Raw genomic sequence first — 24,411 nt, 5'->3', positions numbered from 1 at the left:
AATGGGCTGACATCCAGGGAAAGGAAAAGGACCTAACCCCAGGCAAAAATGACCCACTGAAATTGTCATAACCTTAAGCACTGAAATGATCTATTTTTGATTTCCTATAAACGTGTAGTAAGATGAAGAGAAGAATGAAGAGTATGGCTTTGCCCCCTCAACGTCATCCAATGAGGCTGGCTGTTCAAAACCACTTGATATTTTTCAGCAATACCTCATCTTCTCCCAGAAGCTCACCCCCATCCCCATTACCACAGTCCTGGGGCACCATTGATTCTTCCTTTTATACAAAGAAAGGAGCTGAGGCCCATAGGTCAAGCAGCCCAGCAATGACAGAACTAACCCAAGGCCCTAGAGGTCCTGATGCCCGGAACACATGAGTACCATCAGGGCTTGGTCTAGGAGGGGTTAATTAAGAGGCAGGAATTTCTGGACTGGGCTATGGAGAATTACTGACAGGACAACCTCACATAGGACTGTAGGATGTAGATCTGAGGTTCATCTAGCATAGCCCTTTGGGTTTATAGATGAGAAAAATGAGGTCTCCCCAGATTTTTCTTCCTTCCTCCCCCACAAACAATTTGCATAGCACTTATCCCATCTGAGCTCAAACCCAGCTTATAAAAATGAAAAGCACACACTTCATCAGCCACCCACCTCGGGTAGCACCACGCAGGTCAGCTGTCGATGCCAGGGGAAACAACGGTTGTTAAAATTGCCAGTGGTAACCAAGACACCATGGAGAGAAAGAGATAAATAGGGTGGCTGCTGACAGCTGGAGCAGCTAGGCCCAGGAGGCCCTGAGACCTCATCTAAAGCTCTTGCTCTGGGACAGCCCACGTTTCTTTCCCAGCCCCAAATGTTGATGTATAGCCCTAGTCCCTGAGGACTTCATCAGAACCCCCTGGGGTGGAGGGAGGAAAGATGCTGCATTGGCCATTCCACAGGGGCAGTGATAGGCTGAGAGGGAAGAAAGGGAGATGGAGAGTTGAGGACCAAAGTGTCATCCTGCTCCCAGGGAAAGAAAGCCTTACAAGATGGGAGATTTAAGAGGATGGAACTGTATCCTACATTCCCAGAAAGAAAGAATTACCAATGAGGGTGGGGAGGAGGAGAGGAGGAGGGAAAAAGAGACTGTCTTGCTGCTTTTCAGAGGCTGAAATAATAGCTACATGGGGGTGGGTGGTGGTGTGTAACCAGCAGAGCCCCAGAGAGAAGGTCTGAACTTGGGGATTTGGGAGAAGGACCATGCATACCACTGACAGGGGACTTTTCTGAGAGGGAGGGTCAGGATGCCCCAGAAATGAAAGCAGAGCTCTGCTGGAAACTCCATCTTCCCCACGAGGTAATAAAGGGTGGCAGGAATAGAAGGGCAGGGGAAAAAAATGGAAATTGATTGGGTACCAGTGTTAAACAGGCCACCATCCAACTGTTTGGAAAACTCTGTTGAGGCCTGTCCCAGAGTGGTGAACTGATAGGGGACTTTCCCACTGCCTGCTGGGAGAGAGAGAGGCATTAGCAACCACGTGCTGCTTGTGGGGGACAAGCCTAGATGAACAGGAGGTATCATAAGGTCACAGATTGAGAGCTGGAAGGGACTTCAGAGACCATCTAGTCCAATTCCTCCATTTTACAGATTAAGAAACTGAGGCCCAGATTAGCTTGTCCAAGACCCCATGGGTATTAGATAGCAGAGCTGGGTTTTGAGCTAACTTCTCTGATTTCCACTTTAAGAGTCTTTCCACTGCCTCCAAAGGCTGAGTGGATTAAGTGCAGTGTGGGTGTTCCCACAGAGGTCTCTATCCTCTCCCTGGAGCCCCCTCCTTCACAACAGAAGTTCCCTGCTTCTGAGGCCTGCCAGCCTACCCCCTGTTTGCACCCTGAATGTTAGGGGCATCTTGAAGAGGTCTGATCTCTCTAAGCCTAAACAGGCCTAAGGAAGACTGAGACAGGTGTGGGTGCATGAGGAAAGGGGAGGACACAAAGAGTTTGTTTTTGGCGATTCCCCTATATTTTCTTTTTCAGCATTGTCCACCTCTACTATGTGCCTTAGAGCTGCTATTATACTTCCCGTCCCGGGCCTGACCTCCAGGTAGCATTCACTGCTCCAAGGTTCTCCTGAATTGCATAGCATCCCACATAGTTGCTGGCACCGCAAAGGCACTCAAGAAAAATTGAATGAATGAATGAATATGAACAACTCAATGCATCATTCACTAGTTCGTCGACTTAATTTAGCTTTCCCATGTCTATTTATAGATCATCTGATAAAATTATCTATCCCAACCTCTATCATGTAGGGGATGACTCCCCTCGTTGATACTGATCTTCTCCTTCAAACTTAACATAGGATATTGGTTTGCACCTGTATGATATTAATTACCCTCTGAGCTAGGTTTACTATTCAATCAAGGAAAGAATGAACAATGTGGAATGTCCAGAGAAGATGCCTTAATCCAAAGGAACATTCTCACAATGGGGTACCAGGGGCCTAAGGAAAGATATTTAGAGGTAGGAAGGCCATCCTTAACCCCATGTGAGGATTCATCTGCAGTGCAGCTGGCCCTGGAGTCAGGAGGACCTGAATTCAAATCTGGTCTCAGACACCAACTACCTGTGTGACTCTGGACAAGTCACTTTACCCTGTTTGTCTCAGTTTCCTTATCTGTAAAATAAGCTGGAGAAAGAAATGACAAACCACTACAATATCTTTGCCAAGAAAACTCCAAAAGGGGTTGCAAAGAGTCAAACACAACTAATCAACTAAACAGCAACAAACAAAGGGTCTATTTCCTCTGCCTGTGGAGAATCATAGGATTTAGAATGGGAAGGAATTTTAGAGACCATCTAGCCTTACCTCCTCATCTTACAGATAACAAAACTGAGGCCCAGAGAGGTGAACCAAATTGCCTTAAGTAACACAAGCAGTGAGGAGCAGAGCCAGGAATCAAAACCTGATCTCCGAACTCTAAATCCAGTCTTTTTCCAATAGACCATGCAATAGTCTGTGTGCTGACATACAAATAATTCAGCATCTCTAGTGATGGTTGACAGACTCTAGATTTTGTCTGAAGACCACTGGAACTCCCAGGGGACCTTAAAACTGACCACTCCTCCCCCATATACCCTGCTAGATCCTTAGGTCCTGCCCAGAGGCCCAGCTCCAGTCCATTCCCAAGATGCTGGAGCCACCTCAAGGTGCAGGTTAGAGCATCTAGTATCAAAGCACTAACTCTGATAGTCTCCCAACCCCTACCCCCTGCCGCATCTGGGGATTATTTCCCTTCCAGACCATCTGTTGATGAGGAGGTGAAAGGAAAGTTTGCTTCCATCAGCACCTACTAAGGCAGTACCATCAACACCTTGGGAGGTGAGCCTCCTTCCTCATCTTCCTGCAGTCTTCTGCTCCCTTTGGGTTTAGGGAGTGATGATAGACCCTGAGTTTGACTGGAAAAGCATTCAAGGGGAGGGGTCCTAGATACCTTATGTCTTGTTAGGAAGTTTAAGGGAATGAGGCAAAGTCGGGGAGGGAGGAGGGAAGGAGGGGAGGGAGGGGGAGAGAGAGAGAGAGAGAGAGAGAGAGAGAGAAGGAAAGAAGGACAGGAAGAAAGGAAGAAAGGAAGAAAGAAAGAAAGAAAGAAAGAAAGAAAGAAAGAAAGAAAGAAAGAAAGAAAGAAAGAAAGGAAGGAAGGAAGGAAGGAAGGAAGGAAGGAAGGAAGGAAGGAAGGAAGGAAGAAACATTTAGATTTCTTTGCAGGGCAAAGAGTCAAAGAATGGGGGTCATAAAGTCACATCCAAGGGATAAGGATAGGAATGTGACCTGTGGATTTCCAGGTGAGGAAATTCCTTCTACCAATGTAGGTCAGTATTTTCTCTTCAACTTCAAGTTTTAGAGAATTTCCTAGACTACTTTGAAGATGAATGACTTGCCCAGGGTCACACAAACCATATATGTCAGAGGTGAGACTTTACCTATGTCTTCCTGGCTTCAAGGCTGCCTCCATATCTACTACACCATGTTGTAACATATGATCCAACCCTTTAGTTTTTATAAATTAGTCAAATGAGGTCCAAGAGAGGTCAAGAGATTGTCCCAAAGTCACACAGAAGTGACAGAGTGAGGGCTAGAACCCAGGTATTCAGAGTCCAAGGGCTTTTTATGCTGCACAATAGTAAATTAGCCAAAGTGGGGAAAACAGATGAAAACAAAAGACCTATCGGAGGTCAATAGGGGAGTTGTTGAAAGGAGAAGATAGCTAGAAAGAACAGGGCCAATAAGAGAGGTGGTCACTGGGAAGGGGGTCAGAAGGAGGGAGAAACAATACCTTTCAAGGAGAAAGAGGAGCTGCCTTGGACAACGGGCAAATCATCAGAGCTCTGAATGGAGGATGAATATTCCCACACTCTGGAAGTGTAGTTACCTGGTAGGGAAGAAGAGGGAGTATTGAAATGTAGCCACCCCATTCGGATTTGTCCCTGGAATAGCTGGAGTTAAAGAACCTTAGAGATTAGGATCGTTCTCAATTATCCATACTAGGCAAGTAGAAAAAATAAGCAGACCCAAAACATCAGATAATCCAAAGGCCCTTTCCATGTGTCGCAGGACCGTGAATTTGAGGGGCAATTTGTGCTACCTCCTTAATTGTCTTTGGTTTGGTCTAATAGTCAAAGGAATTTGTATTCTCTGAACACATTCAGATTGGGCAGAAGGATCAAGGCAGTGTGGAGTGGGTTGGATGACTTGGGGGGACAAACAATCAAGGACCAACATTTTGCCACAGATAGTCCACAACATGCACAATGGAGAGTTGACAGGACATATGAGTGGGATAGTACTCCATTCTCCCTCTATTGCAGCCAAAGAAGGTTCCAGTATGGCTCAGACCTTCCTCTCAGCCTCCTGCCCAGCTTATGTGCTCTCTGCCTGCAGAGAAGAGATAGCTGGGTTTCTAAGCACGTAGAATTTCTAAGAATTTCTAACAATTTCTAAGAAAGTAGAAATTACTTTCAACATTTTTTCTCTAAAACAAAACCTCCTAGAAACATAAGGAGGGGTCTCTATAACAACCTGCTACCAAGAATGCCTTCTCGTAATTACAAGAAGATCTTCTCCTAGAGCCAAGACCTAGAGAGGCCAAAGGATTTCCAACTAGGAGTGAGTCATTGAGTTAGAGCCTAAACAGACAATAAAGATTATCTAGTCCAACTCTTCATATTACAGTAGCTGAAGAAACTGAAGCCCAAAGAGTGTAGGTGGCTTACTCAGGGTCATACAGGTACTAAGTTGCAGAGTTGAGACTTGAACCCAGACTTTCTGACTCCAACACTAGGGTTCTTTTCACTCCATCATGCTTCCTTCAGGGCCTCAAGCACCATTTCTGCCACCCTTCTCTTAGAGAGGCTTGGTACTTGAGCCTAAACAAGAAGGAATCTCCCATCTCCCCTCCTCATGTCTCCATTTTTCCATATTTTCACTGGTAGAACCCATTCATTTTTGCCCCCCATATTAAAGGAGCTCTATTTGGGAATACGGAGCCAGAAAGTTCACAGATCAGGCCTGATGCTTCAAGTCTTTTCCTCTAAGGACATTCTATACCAAAGAAATAGCTCATGACAAGCTGGCATAAAATTATAGATTCCTAGAGCTATGGATTCATCTGGGCCATGCCCCTGCCTTTGGGCAGGATGATGCCCTAAAGTAATAATTCTCATTTCTAGGGTTTCTTTGAGCCTTGTGAGTTGTATTTTCACAGCACCCCTATGAGGTAGGGGCTACGGGGTAAGCAGTTTTTTCCAGGACCATACAGCGGGTAAGTGGCAGGATTCTAAGTAAGTGGATTCTGGCAAGTGCCAGATCCTCTAGTTCTAAGAGTTGTGCTTGGGAGGTTCCAGTGTGGCTGAGACGTTCCTCTCAGCCTCCTGATTGATATTTCCCAACCTAAATAGTAATGCTTCATGTCGGGAAGGTCTTGATTCTAGATGTGGCAGGGTGTAGTAGTTGTATGCCCTAGGACCTGGAGTTAGAAGACACGAGGTGTTGGCTCATGGACAAATGTCTTAACCTCTCAAAGCATCAGCTTCTCCAACTATAAAATGGGGATTCTACCTATAACATAGGATTTTTGAGAGAAAAGCATTTTGTAAACCATAAAACATTATAGAAATGTGAATTAATATTAGATGAAGCCTTCTGGTTGGCAGATCATCTCCCATCTCCACTGATTCCATCCTAGCTGAGAACGGAGAGCAGATGGATTTCAGGAACCCTTGACTCAGGCTTTCCCAAATGCCACATGACTCTCCTTCTCTATAAATGACTACTTGTGGCCTTTTCTCCAGGCTTTCACCATCTGCTTGCAGCTCCACTACACACACACATACACACACACAGACACAGACACATACATGCACATACACACATACACATATACACACAGAGACACAGACACACACACACATACACACATACACCTGCACACACAGACACACACGCACACATACAATGAAAACTCTCCTATAGGAGGTCTCCCTCTCCACCCTGACCCCCCCACCTCCATCCTACCAATGCCATCCTCTCCTGCTTTAGCTTTCCCTCCTGCTCCAGCTCGTGAACTGTCCTGATGGCATTTACCTTTGGTTCCATAGAGATTGTTAAAGTTCTTCTGATTGATCTCTTTGGTGAGGCGGCCTGGAGAAGAAGGTTGATAGGATGTCCTGGCCCCAGCTGAGGAGAGAGACGAAGAGCACATATTTGTGTATGATCTGAAGAGGAAGAGAAGCAGAGGTCCCTGACCAAAAACACCCTCTCCAATACCCTGTGGTGGTATCTAAAATGCTGTTATTAGAAATTTAACTACAGAGAATGGAGAAAATCCTAAAACTATTTGGGATTTTCCAGTGTGCCTGGAAATGCCTTTAGTAGAAGTGCTAGCTTAAGCTTGACCAGCTCACACTTTAGGGTTATGAGTGAACACCAAGCTCTCTAAGGAGAAGGCCTTTTATTGGTGGGACATGGGATAGTATCAGCCTCTGTGGGGAAGGAAGGAAGGAACGGGGAGGTGCTATGGAGAACAGAAAGGAGAAACTAGAAAAGGCTACCCTATTTTATAAAGTTCGTCCCAAGTATTGGAAATGGGACACAGAGGAGGCAAACCATGCAGGAGAAGAGAAATCCTGTGATAGGGGGATCAAGGAAGGAACTGGGTTTATGGAGAGATGTTCTCTGAAGAAGACAAGACCAGAGGGAGAGGTAGGGACCATGGCTTGAACTCTATTCAAGTATCTGACCCTAGAGGTCAGAGCTAGAAGTGACAAGTGGCAGTGTTGGGGAGACAGATTTCCATTGCCCATAAGGACAAACTTCCTAATTACTGAAGCTACCCCACAGTGAAGTGGGTTACCTCCAGAGGAGGAAGGCTCCCCATTGATGGCGGTCTTAGCAGAATCCGGCCAACCGTTTATCTGGGATGGCATAGAAGGGATCCCTTTTCAAGTATGGGTTGGACCAGATGGTTCTGTGATTCTGTGAATTAGGTTCCCTGTCCATCAGGAAGGTCAAGATTGAGGATACCTGAGCCCTGACTGTCCTATAAGGATCCCCTGTGAACCGCCAGAGGCTAAAGGGATGGATCCATCTTGCTTTGTATCTAGAACAGCTTCCCATGAGAATAATGGTCATATAAGAAAACTTGGTATCTTCCCCCACCCCCACCAAAAACAGTGACAATGAAATTCTGTATACATCAAAAATACTTATTATATGTGGCACATAGTAAGAAGGGCTAACATGTATATGCCACTTTAAGGTGTTCAAAGCACTCTAAAGATTTTATCTCATTCAATTCTCACACGAGCCCTATGAAGTAGATGCTGTTACTACACCAATTTTATAGATGAGAAAACTGAGGCTGAGAAAGGTGAAATGACTTGCCTGGCCTTACCAGCAAGTAAGGGAGGGAGGGAGGATTTGAACTTCATAACCATATTGAACTATAATAATAATAATAGTGCCTGCTACGTGCCAGGCACTGTGCCAAGCACTTTACAAACATTATCTCATTTGACCCTTGCAACAACCCTGGCAGGTAAGTGCCATTATTATCCCTATTCTGCAGATGAGGAAACTGAGGCAAGCTGAGGTTAAGTGACTTGCCTAGGGTCACACAGCTACTAAGTGTCTGGGGCTAGATTTGAACTCAGACCTTCCTGACTCCAAGTCCCTATTCATCTCTCTTATATCTCTGTGTCCCTCATTTCTGGTTGCTTACCAATGAGAAATCATTGCTCTAGCCAAGCAAACTGCCTGTGGGACTTCTTTAAGATGCCCCGAAGGTCATTCCTCTCAGAGTGAATGGCCAATGGGTCACAGGGCTGTAAAGTAGAATTAGGAAGGGCCTTAGATTTCACCTCATCTGTCCCCCTCAGTTTACAAATGAGGAAACCAGCCTAGAAAGATTAACTCTCTTGCTTATTAGCAGTAGAAACAGCAGTATAACAGAAAGAACATTGAATTTGCTAAGGACCAGAGTTCAAATCCCAACAATGTGGGCAACTGTGGGTAAGTCAGTTCCCTCCTCTGGGTCTCAGTTTCACCATTTGTAAAATGAAGACTAAGATCCTTCTGTTTCTGAGTCCTGTGGTGTCTGTGTTCCTGTGTCACCTAAGCCTCGCACATTCCCCGCTATAACACAATACCTTCTCATAGTTTCTCCCCTTCCCAGGCTAGGGAAAACACCGGAGATGACACAACCAGAAACCACCACTTCCAGCAGAGTTGGAAAGCCCACAGGCTCCAGTGTCAGAGGACCCAGTGATGAGTCCTGGAAGAACTGGCTAGGAAAAGACTGGTGGAGGCCAGAACAGGTCCATCCAGGCAGGACACCCAAATGCCAGGAAGACAGCATGTAGAGGCATGGGTCAGGTTACTATATGTCATCTCCTCCCCTGGCAGGGAACAGCAAGCGAGCTCAACCATCTCCCGGGAGGTGAGGTCAGGCTTGGCACACAATAGGAATGTGAAGGTGAGGCCCTGTCCCTCACTGCTGCCACCCCCAGACAGTCCTCACGCAGCCCAGATGCTGTTTTTCAAGCTGAGCAGCGCCCCCACTATAGGAGGGGAAGCTGGATCCAAATGTCCGTGGGCATCAAATAGGAAAATAGCCATTCACCAGGCTTCTCTTTTATGTGTGGATCTTAGCTCCCTCCCATGCATTCTCTGTGTGAAGGAGGGCAGTGTCCCTTCAGTGGCATGATGGGACATTTGGGGCTTAAGGGAGAATAGCACAGGGCTATGGGTGATGGGCCAGCTGTGGGGAGGTAGGAACACAAGCAGAAGAGAATTGATCTCCTGAGCCAGGGAAACTCCCATCGACTAGGGTAATGTGGAGGATGGGTGAAAGGGAAGGAGAATCCACCTGGAGTCAGCCCTGTGTCCCATGCTGGGTTTTAAAGTTGAGGGAATATAGAGAAAGAGGAAAATTTGGCTCCTGTCTTCCAAGGGAGGAAGGAATGATGGAAGAGAAAGGATCATGTCCAATACATTCATGCTACAGATGAGGTAGCTGAGGCCCAGAGGCCACACAGGAAGTGAGGGGCAGAACCAGGACTCAAATCCAGGTGTCCTATCTCTGAGCACAGCACTCTTTTCAGACCTGATGTCAGCTGACTTAGGCTTTAGTTGCTGTGTGCCCTTGTATCGGTTATATCATCTCTCTAGGTCCAGTTTCCTCATCCATAAAATGGGGGGATTTGAACTGAATAGCCTTCAAGGTGCTTTTCCAGCACTCAGATCTGTTGATTTGGCACCATAGACCATCGAAGAAGGACAGCTAGATGGTGCAGTGGATAGACTGCCAGGCCTGGAGTCAGGAAGACTTCAAATCCGCCCTCAGACACTTCTAGCTGTGTGACCCTAAACAAGCCATTTAACCCTGTTTGCCTCGGTTGCCTTATCTGTAAAATGAGCTGAAGAAGGAAATGGCAAACCATTCCAGTATCTCTGCCAAGAAAACCCCAAGCAGGGTCACAAACGGTCGAACACAGCTGAACCACAACAACAACAATTATTACAGAAAGAGGAGGAAGGTTTTCCTAGCCAAGAGAGGGAATGACTTGACAAAAGCAAATTCGATGAGAGTACAGAAAGGTTTGGGGAGTGTCTTTTGTGGATTTTTATTCTGATTTTCAAAGTGATGGAGAACAAGGTCTGTGTTTATTTGCACACTTTCCTGTGGTTGGGAAGAAGGAAAGGTTGAGAAGCCAGCAATAGGGCAGCAGTGTGGGTAGGACACAGAAACAGGAAGCTCTTCAATTGGGCTCGAAGTATAATCATGGCATTTTAGAATGGACAAATCCGCTTGACCCAGACAGTCCAAGACAAAGAATCCTCACTAAAAGTATTCTGATGAGGAAAGACCTGGTCTCTTTTTTGGCCAGTAGGGTATGGAAACTGGCATTAGGTTAGAGGCTTGGAGAGAGTCATGGGGCAAGGAGCTAGGAAGAACTGGGCATCAGATAAATAGCCTTAGAAAGTTTAAGTACCAGCCTAGCCTGGGACTTGGTTGCTTTCTTAAATTCACACTACTAATTACCTTACCTTTCTGGGGTTTTATGTTTTCTTTTCCCTTGTGAAAAAATCCCTGTGAAACACGTTACAATGACCTGGAATGTGGTGATATAGAGCTAAAGAGGAAACAGATGCCAGAACTGTGTGGCCAGTTATGGTGGCCAAGGACAGAACAAGAGGGAAAGTTAATTAAGGATAACCTGGCCAACAGAACTCAGGGAACCAAATGGGCTCAGTTACCAAGGTCAAGGGCCTAATTTCAAAATAAATGGTCAGGAGAGTTTAGAACACAGTGAAAGGAGAGCCCTGGAACTAAAGGCAAGGTCCTGGGAACTGATTCCAAGGAAGACCTAGGATCAGTTGGAAGTTAGCCTATTTCACCAAGGCCCAAGCCCAGGCCCAGGCTCGACTCAGGCCCAGGTCCTTTCAGTCTGGAAACCTGTTTGGAGCACTAGAGCTCATGTGAAGCCATCCTAGGAATGGAGACTGGTGGCATAAGAGATCTAAGGGGAACATCTGGAGAGAGGAAGAGCCTTGAAGGCCAAGGCCAGGAGGCATGAATTTGCCACGGTGGGTTCACAGTCCCACGGAGTAAATGAATGCAGCTGTTGCTTACCCTTGGGTGTGAGGTACATGGAATATCTCTTCATGGTATCTGACTGGCCCCAGTCAGATGCATAGTTGTTCATATAGCGATGGTCCCCTGGGGAAAAAGACAGGACTGGATCAGTAGAAGGCTGAGGCAGGGTCACTGAGTGGGATGGAGGAGGGCTCTAGTGTTGGGATGGATTAGTCTCAGAAAGCCAAGATCCCTGTCTCAGGAAATTTCACATAAATAGCACTAATATTTTCCTCCTGCGGTCTGGAGGTAACATTAGGCTCAGCTATCAGGGCCCAAACTTTAGTAGGTCCTATCCAACTGGAAAGGTGCTGATGCCTGATGCCAAAGAATGGGCCTGGCTAAGCTCGGAAAGCATCATCACCAGGACCAGTACTATTTTTTGGCCACGGCATAACTGAAGGCCCAGAAAGGGCACAATTTGTGTTAGTGGAGGGCCCATGCAATGAATTCCTAGCTCCTTGAAGTACAGACATCACAACCTCATCACCCAGTGATAACATGGGCACCTCGGGCTGCGTCTCCAGGAGTTCGAGCGGGTTCCCATGGAAAAAATAACTGCTCGCATCTCTAGAGTACGCTCACATAACAGAGCACTTTCCTTATAACAATCCTAGGAGACAGACAGTGCGAGTCCTATCGTTACTATCTGAGACCCAGAGAAGTAGCCTGCCCACGGTCCTATGGCTAGTTGGTGTTGGAACTAGAACGTGAATTGGGGCCTTCTAGTTCTGCATTCAGCCTTCCCCCTTCTCCATCGTGCTTTCTTGGCTCATCTCATAGGGATCAAGGCCTTACAAATGTTCCGTGGATTCCTTGGAACAGAATTGACTGGTTCGTTCTTAGGATTACAGTTTCAGAGCTGGAAAGGAGCTTAGAAGCCATCTTGCCTGACCTCTTCATTTTACAGAGAGATTTTACAGAGACGTTAATAATAACACCTGCCTCTGAGGGGTATTGTGAGGACTAAACGAAGTATGTGTAAAGTACAATGCCTGGCAAATAGGAGGAGCCTAATAAATGCTTGTTTCCTTTCTTTCTTCCTCCTCTCTCTCTCCCCCCCTCTCTCCCTTCCTTCCTTCCTTCCTTCTTATGTCACATTGCCCCCTTCTTCCATGAATAAAACTTGTTCTTTAGTCATTTTCGACGGGGGGTCTCAGCTAAGACACCAGAGTGGTCCGCCATTTTCCTTCTCCAGCTCATTTTATAGATGAGAAAAGTGAGGCAAACAGGTGACTTGGCCGGTAAGTGTCTAAGGCCAGATTTGAACTCCCAAAGATGAGTCTTGCTGACTCCAGGCCCAGCAGTCTATCCACTGTGCCACCTAACTGCCCTATTATTACCATTTATATCATACATCATACGAAGCTCTCTAAAAATATTATTTCATTTGATTTGCATTACTCTATGAGGTGAGTACTATTATCATCTCCATTTTACAGATGAGGAAATCAAGGCTAAGATCAAGTGACTTGCCCAGGGTCATACAACTAATATGGACTGAAGGAGGATTTGTACTCCAATCTTCCTGACTCCAAGTCTAATGACTCTATCTATTACACCACTTAGTTATCTCTCTTGTAAATGTGAGCTATTGTTATGATTCAGGGTCCTAAAAACTAACTCCCCAAGTCTTACCCTTAGAGCGCTGGGCCTCGAGTCAGCAAAACTCATCTTTGTGAGTTCAAATCTGGCCTCAGTCGCTTACCAGCTGTGTGAACCTGAGCAAATCACATAACCCTGTTTGCCTCAGTTTCCTCATCTGTAAAATGAGCTGGAGGAGGAAATGGCAGAATACTTCAGTTTCTTTGCCAAGAAATCTCCAAAAATAGGGTAACAAAAGAGTTGGACATGACTGAAAAATGACTGAACAACTTAATGGCTTACCCTACAATAGAGGTTCTTAATCTAGGGTGCTGAGACACCCCCCAAAGGGTCTATGGATAGATTTAAAGATGTCCATGAACTTAGATAGGAATAAAGTGCATCTTTATTTCAATCTAATTGGTTTCTTTTGTACTCCAATGTATTTTATTCCACGCATTTAACAACAGTATTCTGAGAATGGCTCCTTCAGATGGCCAGAGGAGTACATGACATATTCCAAAAGGTGAAAAAATCCTGGCTTTGATCTTAAAGATTGAGACTGCCATCAGGTGTCCTAGGAACTGGAAGAGAAACAAGCAACACCAACAGGTCTCCTAATCCATGCCAATTACACTGCTGGGCACCTGGCTTCTCATTCACTTCTCCACCCCATTCCTTTATTCTGCCTTTTCCTTCATCTTAAATGTCTCCTCCTTCCTTTCCTTTTCCTCTTGGAGGCTAGGGGTCATTTAGGACCACCAAGAGAGACTCACGGGCCAAGCTAGGTGTAAGGAACTGTTCTCAAATAGAATTACCGAGAAAGCTTAGGTCATATTTGTACAAAAATATTTACAGCAGCTCTTTTTGTAGAGGCTAAGAACTGCAAATTGAGGGGATGCTCATGACTTGGGGAATGGCTGAACAAGGTGTGGCATATGACCGTGAGGGAATACTCCTATGCTATAAAATGATGAGCAGGCAGACTTCAGAAAAACCTGGAAAGACTTCCATGAACTGATGCAGAGTGAAGAGAGCAGAACCAGGATGACATAATACACAGTAACAGCAATATTGTACAATAATCACCTGTGAATGACTTAGCTATGCTCAGCAATACAACAATCCACCACAATCCCATAGGACTCATATGAAAAATGTTATCTGCCCTCCAGAGAAAGAACTGATGGCATCTAAATACAGACCGAAGCATACTATTTTTCCTCTCTTTCTTTCTTTTTTTAGTTTTGTTCAAATTTTCTTCCACAAAATGACTAATATGGAAAGGTTTTATATGATTGCACGTTTATAAGCTATATCAAATTGCTTACCATCTCAGGGAGGGGGAAGGGAAAGGAGCAAGGGATAGAATTTGGAACTCAAAACTTTAAAAAAAAGAATGTTAAAATTGTTTTTACATGTTATTAGGGGAAAATAAAATAGTAAGAATGAAAAAAGAAAAAGTTTAGATAAAAGTGCCCCAGTCTGGGATTTTGTCCATTTCATTCATCCCTGATACCATCTCTCAGGGGAAACCTGTTCCAGATCCCCCCTTGACCCCTGCACCAGGCCATGGGGAGACTGTGACTCAGTGTTATCCTATGTTAGCTAGGGAGTTGCCAGTGAGTCCCAGTTCTCTAATCCCCCTTCTTCCTCCCATAGAGTAGCAAAAACTCTTGGCAATCAGAAGAGAGATGGAGACTTCCTATACCTAACTTACTCAGAGCCTCCTAGCAAAGGCCTCCCACCACACCTGGTCTAAGTCTATGATCCTATAAACTCCCCAATTTATATCTGGACAGAGAACTACAGATGAGAAGGAATAAACCCCAATAAGGGATCCTCCCCAGCCTGAGGCTGAGGCACTGACATCAGCAGTATTCCCCTTCTCCCACTAGGCTTCCTGCCTTTGGAAAGCTTGAAGGAGCCACACCTGTTCTAGGTAGAGTCATCAACCTTGACCTACAAAATGGGCCAGCGTGGGATTGGGTCCCTGGCTTTTCACTTGAGTTCTCCAGGCCCCACCTGCCTCCACCAAGGAAACAGGCCAGACCCAGATCTCACAGGGCAAACCCAGATCTAAGCTGACGTTTGCAAACCAGTGATGGGAACATAGTGCCCCGTTGCCACCTCCATGATCTGTGCCTGAGAAATAAGTCACACATTAATGGGTTCCTCATCTTTTTCTCATGGTAATTCTTTCACTGACAAGTTATCTCAGTTCTCAACCCTGAACCTTCTACATATCACTACCCCCTCACCTTATCTTACCCTCATACCCTCCCCACACAGAAATCAGGTCCTCCACCTTGTTGGCAGACAACAGAGGTCAACCATTTCCTTCCTGGACATGCACAACCAGAGGAAAAAAAAGACTAGGCTCAACTCAACGACCAGAACCATAACTAGGATGGAGAGCTTGGGCCTTTGCCACAGAGCAGTGATATGAGAGAATATATAAGTCCTGTACATCCAATGTCCTTGCCCACTATGATCCTATACTGGCCATACCTCACACTGCCTGTCCAGGGGCCTTGTTGATGACACATATCTTTTGCCATGAGGCTGACTTCCCACAATATCACCTCCCCAGCTCCCACCTCTTCCTGACGGCTGGGAGGGCCAACAACTGGATGTCACTAACTACAAACATAGTAGGGGAAAGGGGGAAGGACCACTTTTCCAGCAACATTGTGTCCAAGCAGGTCTGCATTGCACTGCCCTCATTTTTGGAGATCTATGCTATGCTTTTCATGGGGGACATCTGAGATCAGTGATGATCCATTTTGCCTGCCTGCCTTTGTCTCAGGTACCAAAATTCCTACTTATGGCTCTGTCAAGGGCATCCATCAAATTAAACCCCTGTCAGAAGCTTGACATCAGGGTTTAGAGTAGAGAAGTTGGGCATGAAGACCAGAGGAAAGCACAAAGGCTTCGAGCCTGAGGAGACTAGATTAATACAGATTGAAAAAAAAATACAGTTCCTCTATTGGAGCCATTTTTCAAGTTATGGGACCAGGGCTTGCTGAGACATAGTCCAGGTGACCTCATCTGGGGATGAGAATGACTCAGATCCAATTCTAAAGAAACTTTTGTGTTGTTAAGATAGGCTTAGCCTGCCCTCCTCAGCTCTCTCTCTATGGCCAAGGACAGCAGCTGTGCAAAACTCATTTCAACTTGTATCGTCCAATAAGTCATCATCCTGGGGCAGCACAGCGTATTCGGATGAGCATTACACACGGATCCAGGAGAGACCCAGATCTGAATCCCACCTCTGATCTTTACCACTGTGTGACCACAAGCAAGTTACTTAACTTCTCTAGGCCTCATTTTCTTCATCTGCTAATTGAAGACAATGATATCTTCTTAACAGGGGTGTGAGGACCAAATAAGATCGTGTATTATTATGGCTAACAAGGTTGCATCCACACAGATCACCAAAAGCAACATGACTGGCTCTATGGGAGTGGCAGCAACCCTGTGGCCACTGGATACTACCTGATAAACAGATAGGAAGGATCTGAAATCTTCCATCTACATTCCCTTGGCTTAACTTTGTGCTGTCTGGATGACCCGGCAGAAAACTATGCTCAGTGATCATATTCACTAACCCTGATGTTATCGACCTAGAGTTTGTTGTCCAATCGTTCAGTCACATCACACTGTTCGTGACCCCATGGACCATAGCACGCCGGGCCCTTCTACCCTGCACTATCTCTCAAAACCTGCCCAAGTTCATGTTCGTTGTTTCCATGATACTATCTATCCACTGTGGCCTAGATACTTCTCTCTATTGAGGTATATAGTCTCTTATGGTATCTTTATCTTTTTAAAGTTAAAATACATATACACATATCAATATGTAGATGTACATGTTCATATATGTGTGAGTATGTGTTTCAAAAGGCTTAGGTCTTGCAGTTTTAAGCTATGGATATGAACTTATGATTTCATTAGTATAGGATGCTACCCAGGTGAGAAAACTCTTTCTACTAATTCAGGTAGGCAGCATCTTTGCACCTTACAGACTTCAAGAGCTGCCTAGAGCACTGAAATAATAAATGTCTCACCCAGGTCACACAGCCAGTATATGGCAGAGTTAGTACCTGAACCCAGGTTGTCCTAGCTCCAAGGCCAGCTCTTTAACTACTGCACCATAGCTGTCTCTCTTTATATATGTCTATAAATCTACTATTGATCTATCGATCTATCTATATCTATCTTTATCTTTCTAACTCTACCTAATATCTATCTATCCATCTATCCATTTATTTATTCATCTATCACTCTATCTTTCTACCTGTCTATATATCTATCCCTCTATCTGTCTCTCTATCTATATATCATCTATTGATCAATCTGTCTTTATATTTCTAACTCTACCTAATATCTGTCTATCCATCTATCCATTTATTTTTTCATCTATCACTCTATCTTTCTACCTGTCTATATATCTATCCCTCTATCTGTCCCTCTATCTATATATCACCTATCGATCAATCTGTCTTTATATTTCTAACTCTGCCTGATATCTATCAGTCTGTCTGTCTGTCTATATGCGTCTATCCATTGAATGTACATAGCATTCCATTCCATTCCTTTCTATTCTATTCTATACACGAACCAATCTAGCTGAAGTCTAAATCAGCCAGAGAATGGGGTGATACAGCCGTGAATGTAGAAGGAGGAGTCTATCTGGCTTTCTATCTCTTTATTTCTGAATCAGAGAGGAGGACCAGTCTCTGTTGGAGAAGAAAGGGATCTTGGAGCCATCTTACCAGCATGCAACCTACCATTCTCCATATGATTTCTCTCGATGAAGTTTCGACTCAGATCTGCTTTGCACATCTTCTCCACGTGTCTCATGCATACATTGAGTAGATCATCCTTGAAGTTACCCAGTGACTGACCCAGGCCTTCTCCTTCCAGCAAGACGTGGTATGTAGGCAGAGGTGGGGGAAGGGAGTAATTGCTCATAAGTGCCCCGAATTCCTGTCAGTAAGAAGGAACAGAAGCCAATAAGTTGTCTGTGCCCTTGGAGGTCAGAGATGCTTTGATCTTTACATCATCTCAAAAGATAAGATAATAGAATCAGGGCTAGAAGAACTCTTAGAGATCAGTGAGCCAAACACCACCACTTCACAGATGAGGGAAGTGAGGCCCAGAGAGGTAAAGAGACTTACCCAAAGAGACAAAGGCTATAGGATCAAAGACCTAGAGCTGAGACATTAAAAGGCAAATGGCAAACTGCTCCAGTATCTTCTGCCAAGAAAACCCCAAATGGTGTCATGAAGAGTCAGACACAACTGAACAACAACTATAACTTGTGCCATTTAGCTGCCCAGTGAAGTTAAATGACTTGCCCTAAGGATTAAGATCTAGAACTGGGGGTCACACCAGGCACCCTGACTCCAAATCCATCCCTCTTTCCACTACACCACTACTCCTCCTGGCCTAATGAAAAGAACTGCAGGGCTAGGAGTCCTGCCCCAGAATCCAGGCTTTAGGTCTTGTTCTGCCACTGACGAGCTGGTTGACCATGAAAAGTCAGTGAACTTCTGTTCATAGTTTTCCCATTTATAAAATGGGAAGCATCACCCTGTCTTCTCAGCCTCTAGTCATTTGGGGTCACTTTCCCCTCTCTAAACCCTTAGGATACCTATTTTTCTAAAACACCTAGTTTATAATTTAATTATATAGTTTCTTATATTGCTCTCTAATTAATTCCCATGTGTAAGGCTTATCTCCTTAAACAGATTATAAACTCCCTCCAACATCTTCTGTATCCCCAACAGTGCACAGCTCAATGCAAAACACATAGGAGGAGCCAACAACTATGTATAGATGGAGAGAGGGATGGATGGACAGATGGATGGATTACCTGAAGAAACAGCACCGAGTCACTGATACTGTGCAGCTGCTCTCTGGTCTGCTTATCCTCTTGTAGGACTTTGGCCCTCTCATCTAATGCATCCACGATCACCTTCACCTGGTCCACGGCATCTTGCTCCCGCTGCTCCAACGCTGTCCTAACTTCATCCCTCTGTTTTTCAAGGTCCCGAACTAGATCGCGGAAGTTCTGCTCCAGGATGGCTTTTTCATTGGTGGTAAAGCTCTGGAGCAGGGGAATAGGGAGAGAACAAGAAAAAAGAAGGCTTCAGTTAAAACAAATCACCAGGGCACCCCATCACTAAGTCCCCAGAAATTGGGACCAGGGCGTTTTCATTGCCCCCAAGTGGTGTGACTGATCTTACCCAGACTCACATGATGGGCAGACTGCCAGTCTCATTTGCAGTCATTTTTATTTGTCCACAGGCAGATCATCCTATTTTATAGATTGTTCTTGTCCAACACCTTAGGCTGGTTCACCAATATCCTTTCAGAGCTCTTTCATTAGTCTGTGTTAGCTCAAGGAAAGGAGGCTCCTTATAATACCAGTCTATTCTCTTTTCCTTCCCCACCCGCAATGTGCACATACACAATGGCCTGGTAACTAGAGCAACAGGTTTTTGGTAGCTGGGCAGAATCCATTGGGGAAGACTAGCTGGTCCATCATATTCATGGACTGATCGGATGTGGAACCTTGCTTATACGGCTTAGTCAAGGTTCGGGTTGGCAGCCAAGAACCCACCTCTACACTAGAAATAACCATAGATGGAGCACCCTGAAAGAATACACGGGGCGAGGGACCTGGTAAGCACTGAGGAAGAACTAGACAAGAAAACCAAGAAGAACTGATATTTGTGAGTGGAGCAACCAGCTCAAGTGTTCCTTCCTCTCCCTGCCCCAAAGGGAGCCTAAGGAAATCCCAGACTCGGGGTGAAGTAAAGGAATGTAAGAGGGAAGACACTGGGAAGCCTCATCACCTTAATTCGGTCTCGCTCTTTCTGCCACTTCTCAGCTTCATCTTCAATCTCAATGATCTTCAGTTGCAATTGCTCCTTTTGCAAAGACAGCTCTGTCTGTAGAGTAGGAAAAAGGGAAGGGAGAGGAAAAAAAAGAGCAAAAGTGAAATTAGTAACACTTCTGATTATTTGAGGAATGAATTTGCCCTCTGAAAGTATGTTACATTTGGATTGAAGGTGCAAGAAAGGAGGCAGGTAGTCCGAGTCTCAGGCCTAGGTGCATAAAAGAGCAGACCTCCATCTTCTCCACTTAAGCTCAGAGGAGAAGGGAAGCTTATTTGTGTAGTTTAGAGGAAATAACCCTCCTTTTTATCATGCAATTTACTGTCATGTCCTCCACTGGAGTTTTCTTTTGGATACTTCATTATCACATGGCAGAGATGGGATCCTGGCGCCTGTTGGCTATGTCAATGAAACACAAGGTCCACCAAGTCCTAGTCATCCAAAAGGGCTTCTAATGGTGCTGGTGGACTGGAGCCAACCTGGTCAGGTTTGGAGATCTTGTCAGCTAAAGAAAGACTGGCCATCAGATCACAGGATCATGGATGTAGAGATATATGGGACTTTGGAGGCCATTTAAGCCAAAAGTATCAAACTGGCTGGCTTCTACACTCCACAGTACAGCTGAACCAGATTAAAATGTAATTGGGGAATATTTAACAAAATGAATAAAAATACAACAGAACCTAGATAATGTTAATACATGGTTTTCTAAGTCAATATGCAGTCAGTAGGGATCTATTAATGGCCCTGTTTCTAGTTGAGTTTGACACTACTGATCTAGGCTTCATTTTCCTGGTAGGGAAACTGAGTCTCAGAGTCTCATGTAAGATCAAAAAGGTAATAGAGCCAAGATTTGAACCCAGATCATCTGCCACCAAAATCAGCACTCTTTCCACTGCACTATAATGCTGATAGGTGTTTCAGTCTCATGAAGTAACTCACGAAGAGGAAGAGTGTCAGGTTTGGCAGCAGGAAGACCTGGTCTCAAATCCTGGCTCTGACACTAACCAGCTATGTGACCCTGAGCAAGTCACTTAACCTCTATGTGCCTCTGGCAGTGTCCTAGTCCTTATGAACTCAGCCATGAACTGGTTGGTGGAGGGAGTTCCCACAGAAGGGATTCCCTTTATTGAGGAAGTCACAGATCATTTAGGCATATTAAAAACTCATGAAATTGGCTACTAAGACAGGGAGGGGTTAGTGGAAGTATTGATGTTTTGTGTACATATGGTATCTATAGAGACACTGTTACCCAGTGCTAGGGAGGGCACCTGTGATCAGCCGTCACTCAGAAGAAGTGGGTGGAGATATGGTAATGTGGCAGACTCCTACAGACTTCTACACCTGGAAATAAAGAGGAGACAGGAGCAAAGGAGGATCGCTGGGAAAACAACAGAGAGTCCAGTGGCATCCTATGAGATATGGAAAAGGGAAGGCATGTATGCCTATAGCTTTCCTACAGTTTCAAATCCACAATGGCCAATCTACATGGGTGTAGGTCTACATCTGGAAGGGGACCTCAAAGACTACTTAGTGCAGCCCTTTCATGCTACATCTGATGAAACCGAGGCCAGAAAGTTAAGTGACTTGACCAAAGTCATAAAGGTCTTATTGGAGACAGGATTTGAACCCTGGTCCTCTGACTCCAAAACCAATGTTCTTTCCATTATGTTGTTGTTCAATTGTGTCCAATTCTTCATGGCCCCATTTGGGGTTTTCTTGGCAAAGATACTGGAGTGGTTTGCCATCTCTTTCTCCAGCTCGTTTGACAGATGAGGAAACTGAGGCAAACAGGGTTAAATGACTTGCCCAGGATCACACAGCTAGTCAGTGTCTGATGTCAGATTTGAGTTCAGGAAGATGAGTCTTGCTGACTTCAGGCCTGGCGCTCTATCCACTGCACCACCTAGCTGCTCCCACTATACCTTGCTCCCTAACCAGAGGTGCCCAGGATGGAAATGGAATGAGTCAAGCTGATTAACATTAAATTGATTCATTAAAGTGTCCCAGACTAGGACATCCTGGGAAAAATCCTTGGGGTCTGTACTTCTCTATACATTGCTATTTTTCTATTTTTCCCTTTCCTTTAATTTCTGGTAAACATTTTTGTAAATCCACTTCTAGCTTGGATGTTGTAAGAGAAGAGGGAGTGAACTCTAGAGGTACCAGCAGAGAGAGGGTACAGAAGAGTCTGCAGCATTGGATAATGAACCACACAGCGCAGTACAGGGGAAAGAGTGCTGGATGAGAGTTTGAAGACATGGGTTCAAATCCTCGCTCTGCTACTTAATACTGGTGCAAACTTAAATGGCTTCAGTTCTTCCTCTATAAAGTGGGGGGAGGGGGGAAAGGTAAAGGTTAGGCTAGTTACCAAGGTCCCTTCCAGCTCTGAATTCATGATCTTATGATTCCCTACACTCTAAGACTGGCTCCTTCAGGTCCACGATCCTATGGTTATATTGTACAAATCTTGTGATTCCCTACACTCTAAGACTGGCTCCTTCAGGTCCACGATCCTATGGTTATATTGTACAAATCTTGTGATTCCCTACACTCTAAGACTGGCTCCTTCAGGTCCACGATCCTATGGTTATATTGTACAAGTCTTATGATTCCCTGCACTCTAAGACTGGCTCCTTCAGGTCCATGATCCTATGGTTATATTTTGCAGGAATTCTCCTATCCTTCCACCTCTATTTCTATGATACTATGGAAAACTCTGTTTGCTCATTTGTCAAATAAAGAGAGTTGGGCCAGATGAATCTCCCAGGTCCCTCCCTGCTCTAAATTCTGTAATCCTATAAATCGTGGCTAAGTCTCTTCATCGGTCTGAACCTGTTTCATCTGAAAAATAGGATGCCCATTCTTGCACTCCCTAAACATTAAGCACAGTGCTTAACTCAGCCTGTAAAGTGTTATGTAAATGTAGGCTTTCAGTTATTTTGGTCTCTGCTAAAGCCCTACCTTCGGTAAAAGCCTTTCCCAGTCCTCCTTAATCTTAGTGCCCTCCCTGGGAGACCACTCCCAATTGATTTGGTATGGATCTTGTTTGAACATACTTTTCTGTACCATCTTGTCTCCCCTATTAGACCATGAGACAGACTCTTGAAAGCAGGAACCGATTTTTTTTTTTGGACGTGCCTTTCTTGTATCTTCAGGGATTAGCACAGTGCCTAGAACTTGTGATTAATAAATGCTAATTGACTGAGTAGTAGAAAACTTCTTTCCTTTAGCCTTATCAGCATCTCAGCCATTTAAAGAACAATAGAAGGTTGTTCCCACCGGGGAGAGCAGGAGGCAACCTCTATAAAGAGCCAGCTACTTCTTCAGGTCTGAGACAGATTTGTTTATTAGAAGAACAAGAAAACCTTGCAGAAAGTAAGTGGTATGGGCTCAGCCCTCCCCTCCTCCCTGCCCCTTTACTTTCACCCAATCTTCCCCTGTCCCCCCTCCCTCCAAATTTCTGAATAAGCTGTTTCTGCCCCTTTAAAAGGACCTGGGCCATTTTCCAGGAGGAAAGCACCTGCCTTGTCAGGTCAGGATGGGCTTATGAGGTGGAGGGCCCAGCCCAGTCTAGCCCAGCCCAGGGAGTGTCCCAGCAGCAATAACAGTCTCATATGTAATTGTGGAATGGTGTTAGGTAAGTGTTGTAAGCAGGCGCTGAGACGGCTGCTGCAGATGAGGGACTCTGCCTGAACAAGCAGAATCTCAGTTTTGATAGGATTGGCACTTTTTTTTTTTCCATCAGCCTGGGAAGGAAGAAGGGGACTGGTGGAGCCAGGAGGGGAAAAGGCTGATGGGAGAACAGGAGAGGAATTCATTAGTGCCCTGGCTAAGGGAGCAGGGGTGGGCCACTAGAGCCTGAGGTTAAGGTGGAAGGAGATCTCCCCTCTATTCCCGAGATATTGACTCCTCTAGAGTCAAAGGATGCACCTGGGTGTGCCTGTGTTCACGTGTCCTTCTGGGACAGAAGATATGTGTGTTCCATTAGCTCACCCCTTAGGCATCAGCCATACTTCGGGGGGAGCAGCCCAGTTAACCACAATCGGTAGCAAAGCCTCTTGTTCTAATGGGGACTCTTTCTTGGGAATCTCAAAGCACTTATCATTGTGTTGACCCCCAAAGAAGGTGGGGAATGAATGTGAATGTCCCCGTTTAGTAAAATAAGAGAGGAGCCTGACTCACTCGAGGTCTCCAAAGGTATAGATGAAATTTGAACCTGGGTATCTAGGGGCTCCTTCCCTATCCCCGCCCCGTGTTCTTTACCAGAGTGTCCATAGAACCAGATAGTCAAGGAAGCCAAAAACCACTAGGAATGTTAGTTGGCCTTTGGCCAGCACAGAGCCATTAGAGACTGAGCCTGGGAGCGGGACTCCTACCCACAAATGACAGGAACCGAAGCCAACAGGCCAATTATGGATAGAGATCAGAGAGAAGAGACTTGACTGTGGCTGAAGCTCCCTTGGGCTTTCTCAGGCAAGAAGGAGCCCAGCGGGCTGGGAAAACGAGTGGGGAAGAGGAAAGCAGTTATCCAATCAGGAAGCTATAGATCCCTTCGAAGATTATCTTATCTCTAGCCTTTCCCCAGCTTCTGTTGTGGGAAGCCTGTTGAACTTAGAAATTTGAGGCATGGGTTCAGAAGTTACTAGCTTTGTCCTAGACCTCATTGAGCCTCAGTTTCCAGTTATAAAATGGTCATAAAAATACTTACAATACCTAACTCTCAGTGTTGTGGT

The 24,411-nt window shown here is 45.2% G+C and overlaps 1 protein-coding gene across 2 annotated transcripts in view; it reads right to left on the bottom strand.

The window, feature by feature from the left end:
* Positions 1 to 24,411, bottom strand: part of TRIM29 (tripartite motif containing 29) — a 74,119-nt gene that overhangs the window by 12,410 nt on the left and 37,298 nt on the right. For both annotated transcript variants that reach the window (XM_036742661.1, XM_036742662.1), the window contains 6 exons: positions 19,634 to 19,729; positions 18,649 to 18,882; positions 17,561 to 17,759; positions 11,181 to 11,267; positions 6,632 to 6,724; positions 4,326 to 4,421 (listed from right to left, as the gene is read on the bottom strand). In XM_036742661.1, the coding sequence (XP_036598556.1) occupies positions 4,326 to 4,421; positions 6,632 to 6,724; positions 11,181 to 11,267; positions 17,561 to 17,759; positions 18,649 to 18,882; positions 19,634 to 19,729 (805 nt within the window). The remainder of the gene's footprint in view (positions 1 to 4,325; positions 4,422 to 6,631; positions 6,725 to 11,180; positions 11,268 to 17,560; positions 17,760 to 18,648; positions 18,883 to 19,633; positions 19,730 to 24,411) is intronic.

The sequence above is a fragment of the Trichosurus vulpecula genome, chromosome 2 (genome assembly GCF_011100635.1).
Source record: "Trichosurus vulpecula isolate mTriVul1 chromosome 2, mTriVul1.pri, whole genome shotgun sequence".
Lineage (NCBI taxonomy): Eukaryota > Metazoa > Chordata > Mammalia > Diprotodontia > Phalangeridae > Trichosurus > Trichosurus vulpecula.
This window is presented reverse-complemented; position numbering and strand designations above follow the sequence as displayed.